This window comes from Chrysochloris asiatica, unplaced genomic scaffold, assembly GCF_000296735.1.
Source record: "Chrysochloris asiatica unplaced genomic scaffold, ChrAsi1.0 scaffold00038, whole genome shotgun sequence".
Lineage (NCBI taxonomy): Eukaryota > Metazoa > Chordata > Mammalia > Afrosoricida > Chrysochloridae > Chrysochloris > Chrysochloris asiatica.
In genome coordinates, this window is record NW_006408556.1 from 1,839,058 (window position 1) to 1,851,431 (window position 12,374).

Genomic DNA, 12,374 nt, shown 5'->3' on the forward strand with positions numbered 1-12,374 from the left:
GGACTAGAAAACAATAGATTTCTTGCTTCTGCCACAAATTTCCCCAGCTGTGAGCCTTCCAACCTTCTAAATATTCCTTTATATGTGGTTCAGAGTTCTGACTATCCCCTGAACCTGCTTGGTTGGGTATTCTGCACTTCCACCTGATCCTTTACTGCACTTCCACCTGATCCGCCATCTTGTTTGTTCTCCCGGTACTGGCTTCTTGAGGGTGGGAAGGTGTTTCAGGGGTGGGCTGGGTATGTCTCTGTGCTCTTTCTTGGGATGTAAGGTGCGTGGCTCCCCCACCCTACTCCAAGACACTGCATTTTAACAGGGGTGCCAAGATACAGCAATGTTTAACCCAAGAACGACTCTGTGCAGTCTTGTCAGTGAAGGAAGAAGTTGCTTTGGGGGCCTCTCTGGTGCCCTGGAGTCCCCCACCCTAAGGGAGGGATCCTGTGTGGAGATGAGTCTCCTTTCCCCTGCTGACCGAGCTACCTTGTTCCTAGACTGGTGGATGACCGTTGTGTTGTGGAGCCCGCGGCTGGTGACCTGGACAACCCCCCTAAGAAGTTCCGAGGTAAGGCTGTCAGCTCCCCTCCTGTGCTGCTGAGTTCTGGGCCTGGGACTGTACTCATTCAACCCCAGTCCAACCTCCAGTGGGTTGAATTAGCACGGCCCTGCCCTACAGCCCTTACGCTGCGCTATAGGGCATACCCGGCTGCTTGTAGTGCCACCATCTTGGCACTGTAGACTTTCTCTTTATTCCCGGGGCCACACCCCACTTCTCAGGGCACACCCACTTCTGAGGAGGAGCGGGAGCTCTCTGTCTTCAGAACTTTCCACAGGGCTTTCTTTGTCTGCTTGATTGAACTTTTTCTGAGGGAACTGGGGTAGAGAAGAGAACGGCCCCAGGCTCTCAGAGGCCTAGGGTGAGCACTCTTCTCAGTGCCCCATTCAGTAACCTTCCCCTTGATTCTGATTCTGGTTGTGTGTCAGCCTCATGTTGTCTGTGTGGTGGTTCCTGCCCTAGGGACTTCAGAGCCCAGTTCGGGTTCTGCTGTGTGACCTTAGTCAGGTGACTTTTCCCTCAGGGTCTGTGTCCTAATGGTCAGTGGGCCCCTCAGCCTGTAGGCCTTCATGGAGATTAAGTGATATCCTGGCTGTGAATGTGCCAAGCCAGGGTAAGGTGTTATTGTTGTGACTACCTATGAAGGCCCACACAGAGGGATCCTGGGCGTGGAGGACAGGGTGGGTGCAGGCAGGAACATGCCAGGCTTGCTGCCACCATGTCTGCCCACAAGGCTGCACCTTTCTCTGGAGATTAGCTGGGACTGCCCTCTCCAGGAGATGCTGGGAGGGGAGCGGGGTATGAGACAAAGTGTCAAGGTTGGCATTAAAACCCACTAATTGCTCCTTGGAAGTCCAATACAGGGTCACTATGAGTAGAAACGGGCTCGACGACACTTAACAACAACAACAACAGCATTATGGCAACCTGGCTGTCTGTTGGCTGGGGCTTTGTCCGTTCATTAGAGTGTGGAAGGTGATCCTGAGGTGGGAAGAGATACAGGGGTTCCTCCTAGCGGAAAGAAGGGCTTCGTATCTATTGTTCTGTTCCTGCTTCCATCATAGGCCTCTGAATGGGGGCTTTGTTTGGGGGTCTTAGGTTGGGACCTGCCTAGGTATGTAGGACTTTCCACTGGCAACAGGTACCCCTTCCTCCAGGAGGTCCTACTTGCCCTACATGATCTGGCCCCCATTGCCTCTCTTACCTCACCCCGACCTCTCATTCCTTCTACCACACCCCTACCCCTCACCCCTCCTTTCCAGCCACATCAGCCTCCCAGCTGACCCGGGTGCTATCAGTCACCTGTCACCTTGCTGCCCCCTCTGCCTGGAATGCTTTGACTTCAAGTGTCTGATTCCCTTCTTCATTGGCTTTAGAACCTGTATCTAGCGAGGCCGTCCCTGAGCACCCAGTTTAAAACTGTCCCCTCTGCTGTATTTTCTCCATTGTATGGATCGCCACCAGGCACACGCTATCTTCTTATAATGTGTTCTTATCTGTGTCCCCCACTAGCAGGTCAGCTCCCCAGGGCAGAGATTGCTGTCTCTGCATTCATCACTTTATGTATGGTATCTCCCACTGTGGATGTCTGGTACACAGTGGTGGCATAAAGGCATCCAGTGGTCCCCTCTTTGGGCATCCTCCTCTCCCTGTTCCTCCTCTCCCTGTTCCTCCTCTCAGGCCTGGCTACTCCAGGTCCATTTGATATGACTGGCCTAGAATTCCTTTGTTGAGCTGAGCCTGATACTTGAAGGCATTGGGTCCAGGCATTGCAGGTTTCAGGGTGTTTGTGTGGGTCCCACTGTTTGGTAGTACAGCTCTGCCTTCACTGACTCTTGGGGCCCTGAAAGTTGGGAGATTGGTGTGGACAGGAGGCCTGGGCCTCTCCTATCACAAATAGGTGGTCTTTGAAGCTTTGGCTGGAGGGGCTCAAGCTTAGGTGTTTAGGAGCATTCTTGGTAAGAACTTAGAGAGAGGGGGAGTGGTGGGGAACTGGAGGGGTGGGTTCTGCCAGGGTTGAAAGGGTTGTGTATGCACGTGTCAGGTGTGTGGAGTCAGCCTTGTGGGGTGACTAGCTGGTGTCAGGGAGGTCGGTGGGTGTGTGTTAGACGAAGACTTGCCCTCGGGTTCCAGTGATCAGTGTTTGGGGGATTTTTGACAACAAAAAAGCTACTTAGCAAAACAAGTGCACTTTTGACTTCTGGTCATCCTCCTCATCACTCTTTCCCTCTCTTCCTCTTCATTTTCCTAAAGCCTGTGAACAGGGCTGTCCTAGGGCCCATGGGCTGCTTAGTGGTCTTCATGGTACCACTGGGTCCTGCCAGCTCCACTTCCTCCTCTGCCATGGGTCCTTGTGCCATGGAACAGTGGTATCTTGTCGAGGTGGGCACAGGCCCTTCTGGACTTAGTAAGGTGCTATTTGAACTGAGAGGAGCCATTTCAGCCCAGCATGGAACTGAGCATCTGAGCTAGCTTGTGCCCATCACTCTATGGTGTCTGGTTCAAGCTTCATGTCTTCTCGTCAGGTTCTAAGCATAGGTCCTGAGGCCTTACCAGCAGACCAAGAATGGTGGAAGACCCACTCTGTACATCTCCAGGGGGCTGCCTACCCCTCCTTCTTAGTCCTGACCAGGCTTGAGCCTCTACTTGTGGCTGGAGGTGGCCTGGGACTGATGTCTTCAACAGGCCAGATCTCCATGTAGCTACGTGGCTGGGTATATCTTGTAGCCTTAGTACCTGAGACTAGAGACATGGATTCCAACCTCTTCAGTTTTGATACTGAAACCCAAGAGGAGGAGGGAAAGGTGGAGTTTGATCTCAAATCTGGGGTCCTGGATACTGTTGTTTGGTGTTTCTCCTGAAAATACCCTGGCATGGGCAGGAGGTCCCAGCAAGGGCACGGGGCTATGGCAGGAGTTTTAGAAGTTGGCTCGAAGTCTTGGCCTTGTCCCAAGATCTTACCATCCTGGTGGGTGAGCCTTATAATCCCTGGGAGTGGTGGGCTCCCTTTCTCCTCACAGCCTCCTGCCCAGTTCCCTGCCCCCCAGCTCGTTCATCTGCTAACCCTGGGTGCCCTCAGGTCCCCAGGCTGGGCCATTGAAGCCCTGTGAAGCCATTGCTTGGCTCCTTGTTTGTGATTTCAGCTCCAACCACCTTTCTAGGCCATCCCAAGCCCTGACATGTTCAGGGAAATTCTTTCCAGAGTCAACAGGTCCCTAGGAGGCCCAGGCTGCTGTTGCCCTAATGTGTGGAACACTCCATACCAGCCCACCCCCCACATAAGCCTCCCTGACTCCTATTTTTCTGTAGGGATTTGTGGTGTTGTGGTTGTTGCAAGTTCTGAGCTTCTGGCTAGGCGTTGGTTGGGAATATAGTCTCCTCAGAGAAGGCTGAACTCCCTTTTCTCTTATTCTTCCTCCGAGATGGGAAAGGAGAGAGCCGGTGCAGAGTACTTGGGCTGCCCTTACCTTTAGCATCGCTGGGGGAAGCTCAGCATTCACACCCCAGCTGTAGAGACCTCCAGGACACAGGTGGGGTAGGTAGTGTGTGGGGGTCACTTACCCCTCCGACTGGTGGGACAGGAGTCAGGGAGGAGGTGTGATGTAATGGCCTCATTTTTCTTACCTGTGTTCCTGTCCTCACTTGACACCTCTGCTCTCCCCATCCATCTTCCAAGCCCACTTCATTGTCATTTTTATCATTACTAGGACATATTTCAACTCTACACAGAAGTAAAGAGAAAAATAACAAACACCCATGTACCCACCACTGAGTTCTGTCAAATCCTTTTTGCCATGAGTAATAGCTTCCTGGGGCTGCCATAACAAATTACCTGAAACAGAATTATTTTAAAACAACAGAAATCTGTTCTCTCATAGTTCTGGAGGCTAGAAGTCTGAAATCAAGGTATCAGCAGGGCCATGCTCCCTCCAAAGATTCTAGAGAAGAATCTTTCTTGCCTCTTCCTGGCTGCAGATGACGGCTGGCAGTCCTTGCTGATCCTTGACTTGCATCACTCCAGTCTCTGCCTCTGTCTTCTCAAGGCCTTCTTCCATATAGACATGCCACCCCTGGTGGCACAGTGGGTAAGCACTTAGCTGATGTGAAAGGTCAGTGGTTTAAATCCATCACCAGTGACTGCAGGAGAAAAGACCTGGTGATTTGCTTCCGTAACAGTTAGAGCCTAGGAAACCTTATGGGGCAGATATACTTTGTCCTAAGGAACTCTGGTAGCATAGTGATTATGAATCGGGCTGTGAACTGCAAGGTCAGCAGTTCGAAACTACCAGCTGTTCCTCCGGAGAAAGATGAGGCTTTCTGCTCCCGTAAAGATTTACAGCCTCGGACACTATGAGTTGGAACCGACTCCACGGCACATAACAACAACAATAAGGTTGCTATTTATGGCCTTCTGATGACCCTCTTGTAAGGACACTAACCCTCCCCCGCCCCCCAAACCCAAACCCACTGTTCCATGGGAGAAAGATGAGGCTTTCTGTTCCCATAAAGATTTATAGACTCGGAAACCCTATACAGGGTCACTGTGAGTCGGAACCGACTCTACAGCACATAACGACCACCATTGTTCTATACGATTACTACGAGTAGATTTGAACTCATAAGGACCCTATAGGATAGAGTAGAAATGCTTCCGAGACTGTGAATCTTTATGGAAGCAGACTGCCTCATCTTTCTCCCACAGAGTCTCTGGTAGTTTCGAACCACTGACCTTTTGGTGAGCAGCTGAATGTTTAACCTACTGCATCACCAGGGCTTCTGTAAGGGTACTAATCACTGGATTTAGGGTCTACCCTGATTCAGTATGACCTCATTTTAATTAAACTAATTACATCTGCAAAGACTGTTTCCTAACAAAGTCACATTCTGAAGTTCTGGGTAGACATGAATTTATGGGGAGACCCTATTCAACCCATTATACCATGTTTAATTTAGATATTTTTATAGAAACGAAATCTTGTAGCTGTAACTGAAGTCCCCTGCATCTTCCTCTCTTCCTTCCTGAGTCCCTCTCCAGAGGTAAACACCCTTCAGAAATTGATGTGCATCATTCTGGGGCCTGTTTTTTTATGCTTTTCCCTATTGATACATAGGGGTGACTCCATGAACAATGTAAGGCATTGTTTTCCATTTTTAAATCCCATATACTAAAGGAATCAAAAAACAATACCTGTTGCCATTGAATCGATTTCAGGCACACAAATCTTCCTGCATTTTTAAATTCTGCACTGCTTTAAGAGTTATCCATGTTGATGTCTCCCTTTCATGGCTCTCACTGCTCTGACATATTCTACTGGGTGAATCTACTGCAATCTGGTCGTCAGTTCTATTGATGGGCGTTTAGATCATTCCAGGTTTGGGCAGTTGCCAGAGATGCAGCCGTGAGTCATCTTGTACCTGTTTCCTTAGATTTGTGGGCAAGGGTTGCTTGAGAACTTTCTGAGGAGGGGGTATTGTTGGGGCTGGAAGGTGTGGATGCTCTTCAATTTTAGGAGAAATGACCTTGTTGCTTTCCATGGGGGCTGTGCCCATTTGCACCCCCATAGACAGTGGCCCACCTACATCCCTGCCACACTTGGTTTTGTCCCACTTAAATCTTTTCCAACCTGCTGGGTGTGAAATGGCATCTTACTGTGGTTTTAATTTGCATCTCTCTGACTACTGGGGAGTTTGAGCATCTTTTCATATATTTGTTGGCCACTTTTTGTTCTTATTCTTTTTATTAAAGCAATGGAAATAGATGTTCTAGGATTAGGATGAAAGCAACTAACTGTAACCTCATTTCACCCTCATCCTTAGAGACAACCATGTTAGAAAATCAGGCCAGGCCATTTATTCATATGATGGAAAAAAATCAAAACAATACATAAAGATGCTTTGAGAGTCTTGTTCCCACCCCTACCCCTCCTCCACTGCTGTCCCTTCAGTAATGAATTTCTTTTGTTTCGATGGATCCTCCATTGTTGCTTTATGCATTGCAAACATGTACTCAGATCCTTCTCCCCTCCATTTCCTTACACAAAGGTAGCATTTGATATACACTCTGCTCTTTGTGCTTTTGTACTTTATGACTCTTACTGTGGCAGATCCTATTGGAGATCTTTCCAGAATCCATAAACAGAAAAGCCTACTGCTCTCTCAAGCTCTGTCTTTTTGGCTAGTTAGTGTTTCATTATGTGATTCTGTCCTAATTGATTTGTCTAGTCCCCTCTGGATGGACACTTGGGATGTTCCATTCCTTTATTATTCCTGATTCTGTCCATCACCCTTCTGCACACGCACAGGCCGGTCCTCTGAATACCTTCCCAGCAGTAGGATTGCTGAGTCAAAGGGCGGGAACCTCTGTGGTTCTGATCCATCATGTCAGCTGTTCCCCAGGTCATTTTGCACCCCACCAGCAGTGCACAAGAGGGAGCAATTCCTTGTTTTCACTTTTCATTGTTTCTTTTGCTAATTACCCCAGCATTTCCAAATGTTATGCTTAGTCTACTTTAAAAAAAAATATTATGGGGAAAATCTATAACAGAAAGCATTTGCCATTTTATCCACTACTTCTTGATTTACGAATTTTAAATGATATCTATTCATGGGGAAAATCTTCACTGAGATGGATTGACACAGTTGTCTAACAATGGGCTCAAATACATCAAAGATCTTAGAGATGGTGCAACAGTGGACCACATTTCCGACTTTTATACATAAGGTCACCATTAGTTGGAGCAACTCAATGGCAACTTACAAGACCATCATTCATGTCCTGCTAAAGTGGGTGAGTATTTAGCTCACTTGCCCAACCCCATCCTCCTAACGGCATCCTGTCTTAGGTGCTCCTTTGTCACCTTTATAAACACAGGTATCATTATTGCATCTGGATTCTTTATTCCATCTTCTCCTCCAGCACTCTACTCCAAGTCTCCCTCCCAACTTTACTTTCACACCATCAAACCTGAGTAACAAAATGGTAAAAATGGCACACGCTTTGTTATATATATTACCACAATAAAATAATAAAAGGCTAAGCTGCCTTTATATTCTGTTCCATAACTACAGTGGAGTTATCTGTGTTTTGTTATAGAGGTTGAGCCTAATGTTGACACGTTAAAAACCGAGTTTTACATTATTTTATACCTTATTGTGACTGTGCAGTGTTATATCCTGTGCTCTGTCAGTCCTGAGACTTCTGTGTTGATGCTTTTCAACCTGGCTAGGTGACTGCCTTTAAAACTACGTATCTCTTTCTTGTTGTTGTTAAGTCTAGTTGGTTCTGACTCACAGTGACCCTGCATAGGGTTTCCGAGGAGTAGCTGGTGAATTTGAAACGCTGACCCTGTGGTTCAAACCGACCTGGGGTCCAGTGCTTATCCTACAGCACTACACCAGAACTCCATAAATGGTTTGCTCTTGGCTACTAACCAAAATGTCGACAATTTGAATCCACCCAGCGGTGCTATCGAAGTCCTAAGTCCAACTGGCACTGAAGATATCGGTGAAAAACGAGGATCCAGGAATTGACAGGGTAACGTGAGATGTTTCAACAAATGCATGCTACACTGGAAGGGGCTCACTGCCCATGCCAGAGAATTAGGAAGACAGCTCTCTGGCCAGTCAAAAGAGATCCATATGCACGCCTGTTCCAAAGAAAGATGATCCAAGGAATGCAGAAATTATCAAACAAGATCATTAATACCATGTTGTTGTTGTTTAGTACTGTCGAGTCGGTTCCGAACCATATGCAAGTGAAATTATATTGACCCACCCAAACCAAACTCACTGCTGTTGAATTGATTCTGACTCATAGCTGTCTTATACGATAGAACTGAACTCCTCCATAGAACTTCCGAGACTGTAAAGCTTTATGGAAGCAGAAGTCCAAGCTGCACTGAAGGCATTGGCAAAAAGCAAGGCTTCAGGAATGGACAGAATACAAATTGAACAAGTGGGTGCAGCACTGGAGGCCTTCACTGGTCTGTGCTAAGAAATTTGGAAGACAGCTACTTGGCCAACTGATGGGAAGAGATCCATATTTGTGCCCATTCCAAAGACAGGTGACCCAGAGTTATGTGGTAATCATAGAACAATATCATTGATAACACATGTAAATAAAATTTTGCTGAAGATAATTATAAAACAATTGCCAAAGTACATCAAGAGGGAGCTGCCAGAAATTCAAGCTGAATTCAGAAGAGGATGTGGAATGAAGGATATCATTGTTGACATCAAATGGATCTTGGCTGAAAGCAGAGAATACTAGAAAGATGTTTACTTGAGCTTTATTAAGGCAAAGACATTCGACTGTGTGGATCATAACAAACTATGGATGACATTGTGAAGAATAGGTACTCCAGAACACTTAATTTTGCTCATGTAGAACCTGTGCATAAACCAAGAGGTTAGAACAGGATAAGTAGATACTGAATGGTTTCAAATCAGTTGCACCAAGGTTATATATTTCCACCATACTTATTCACTCTGTATGCTAGCAGATAATCTGAGGAGATGGATTATATGAAGAAGAATGTGGCATCGAAATTGGAGGAAGACTCATTAACAACCATACAGATGATACAACCTTGCTTATTGAAAGAGAAGAGGACTTAAAATATTTACTGATGAAGATCAAAGACCCCAACCTTCAGTATGAATTGCAATGCATCTCAATGTAAAGAAAAATCCTCACAGTTTGACCAATAAATCACATCATGATAAACAGAGAAAAGACTGAAGTTGTCAAAGACTTAATGTTGCTTGAATCTACTGTCAACACTCAGGGAAGCAACAGTCAAGAAATCAGATGGTGTAGGCATTAGGCAAATCTGCACAAGACCTCTTTAAAGTGTTCAAGGGCAAAGATGTCAGCTTGAGGACTAAGGTGCGCCTGACCCAAGCTGCGGTATTTTCAATATACATGTGAAAGTTGGATAATGAATAAGGATGAACATAGAAGAATCAGTGCATTTAAATTATGGTGATGATGAAGAATATTGAAAGTACCATGGACTGCCAGAATATAAATACATCTGTGTTGGGAAGAAGTACAGCCAGAAAGCTTCTTAGAAGTGAGGATGGCGAGACTTCATGTCTTGTATTTTGGATATGTTGTTAGGAGAAACCAGTCCCTGGAGAAGGACATTGTGTTTGGTAAAGTGATGAGTTAGTGAAAAAGAGGAAGACCCCTCAATGCGATGTATTGACACAGGGACAGCAACAGTAAGCTCAAGCCTAGCAATAATTCTGAGGGTGGGGCAGGACTGGACAGTGTTGTACATGAGTCAGAACAGACTCGTCGGCACCTAACAACAACAGCAACAACAGAAGAAGACTAGATATCATTGTTGATGTCAGATGGATCTTGGCTAAAATTAGAGAATGCCAGAAAGATGTTTACCTGAGTTTTATTGACTATGGAAAAGTATTCATCTGTGTGGGTCAGAGCAAACTATGGATAACGTTGCAAAGAATGGGAATTCCAGAACACTAAATTGTGTTCATGCGGAACCTGTACACAGTCTAAGAGGCAATCTTTTGAACAGAACAAGAGGGTACAACTTGGTTTAAAATCAAGAAAGGGATACACCAAGATTATGTCCTTTCACCATACTTATTCAGTCTGTATGTTGAACAAATAATATGAGAAACTGGTCTAGATCCAGAGAACCCAGCATCAGGATTCAAAGAATACGCATTAATAACCTGAGATACGCACATGACACAACTTTATTTTGTTTAAAGTGAAGAGGACTTGGAGCACTTACTGAAGAAGTTCAAAACGATGGCCCTCGGTATGGATTGTTATTGTTTTTAAGTGTAATAGAGTTGGTTTTGACTCATAAAGACCCCCTATAGGGTTTCTGAGGCTTGAATTTTCTTTTTTCTGGAAACAGAAAGTCTTATCTTTCTCCTGAGGAGTGACTGGTGGACTTGAACTGCCAACCTTGCAGTTCTTAGTCCAGTAGGTGAATCCTGTGGAGTCACCCACTATGGATTGCACCTTTACATAAAGAAAACAAAAATCCTCACAACTCGACCAGTAAGCAATGTAATGATAAACAGAGAAAACACTGAGATTGTGAAGGATTCCATTCTTTTGGATCCACAACCAACACCCATGGCAGCAGCAGTCCAGAAATCAAACAACTTTTATTATTGCCGTTAAGTGCCGTTTAGTCAGTTCTGACTCATAATGACCCCATGCACAACAGAATGAAAACTGCCCAGTCTGGCCACATCCTCACAAAATTTTTATGTTTGAATCCATCATTGCTACCAGTGTGTCCATCCATCATTGAGGGTCTTTCTCCTGACCCTCCACTTTACCAAACATGATGTCCTTCTGCAGGGACTGGTCCTTCCTGACAATATGTCCAAAGTACAAGAGGTGAAGTCTCTCCATCCTTGCTTTTAAGGAGCATTTTTCCAAGATTTTGTTTGTTCTTCTGGTAGTCTATGGTACTTTCAATATTCTTTGCCAAAACCTTAATTCAAATGTAGCAACTTGTAACATTGGACAAATCTGCTATAAAAGACCTCTATAAAATGTTAAAAAGCAAAGATGTCACTTTGAGGATTAAAGTGCACTTGACCCAAGCCATGGTATTTTCAATCACCTCATATGCATGTGAAAACTAGACAATGAAGACTGAAGAATAATTATGTATTTGAATTTTGGTGTAAGTGAAGAATATTGAATAGTCTGTGGACTTTCAGAAGAATGAACAAATCTGTTTTGAAGACATATGAATGCTCCTTGGATTGAAGGATGGTGCGACTTCGTCTCATGTACTTAAGACATGTTATTAAGAGGGACCAGTTCCCAGAGAAGACGTCATGTTTGCAAAAGTAGAGGGTCGGCCCTCAAGAGATGGATTGACACAGTGGTTGCAGTGGTGGGCTCAAGCAGAGCAGCGATTGTGAGGAAGGCATTGTTGTTGTTGTTGTTACGTGCTGTGGAGTCAGTTCCGATTCATAGCGACCCTGTGCAGGGTTTCCGAGGCTGTAAATTTTTACTGGAGCAGAAAGCCTCATCTTTCTCCTGTGGAACAGCTGGTAGTTTCGAACTGCTGACCATGAGATTAGCAGCCCGATTTGTAACCACTACGCTACCCGCGCTCCTTTGAGGAAGGCATAGGACTGGGCAATGTTTTCTTCTGTTGTACACAGGGTTGCTATGAGTTGGGACCAACTTGACGCTAAGTGTCACCTAAGTTTTTTGTGTGTGATGAAAATATGCATGCATAACAAAATAAATGCTGTCTTAACAATTTCTACATGTACAATTCAGTGACATTGATTCTAGTCTTCAAGTTATATAAACTGTTCTCTCTCTCCTTTCCAAAGTAATGTCATCACCATTAATGTAAATTCCCTAAGCAAAAATTCCCCCTTCCTCCCTCCTACCACTGATAATCATTAATTATCTTTGATTCTATTTGTTTACTTATTTTATATAAGTTAGAACATTTGTACTTCTGTAACGAACTTATTTCTCTCAGCATATGGTTTTCAGGGTTCATCATGTTGTGGCATGTGTTCCTATTTATGGCTGAGTAAGGCGCTCTGGTGGAGTCCTGGTGTGGCGCTGTGGGTTAATGAGCCAGACTGCAAAGCTGTTTGAACTGCAAGGTTGGCAGTTCAAGCTCACCAGCTGCTCCTCAGAAACCCTATCCAGGGTCGCTGTGGGTCAGAACTGACTCAATGGCACTTAACAATAACAAGGAACTCTGGTAGCGTAGTGGTTATGAATCAGGCTGCTAATCTCACGGTCAGCAGTTCGAAACTACCAGCTGTTCCGCGGGAGAAAGATGAG

The 12,374-nt window shown here is 45.4% G+C and overlaps 1 protein-coding gene across 1 annotated transcript in view; it reads left to right on the forward strand.

Annotated features, from left to right (window-relative positions):
* ITPR3 (inositol 1,4,5-trisphosphate receptor, type 3) overlaps window positions 1-12,374 on the forward strand; it is a 91,090-nt gene that overhangs the window by 23,750 nt on the left and 54,966 nt on the right. The window contains exon 2 of the mRNA XM_006860367.1: window positions 492-562. Within this exon, the coding sequence (XP_006860429.1) occupies window positions 492-562 (71 nt within the window). The remainder of the gene's footprint in view (window positions 1-491; window positions 563-12,374) is intronic.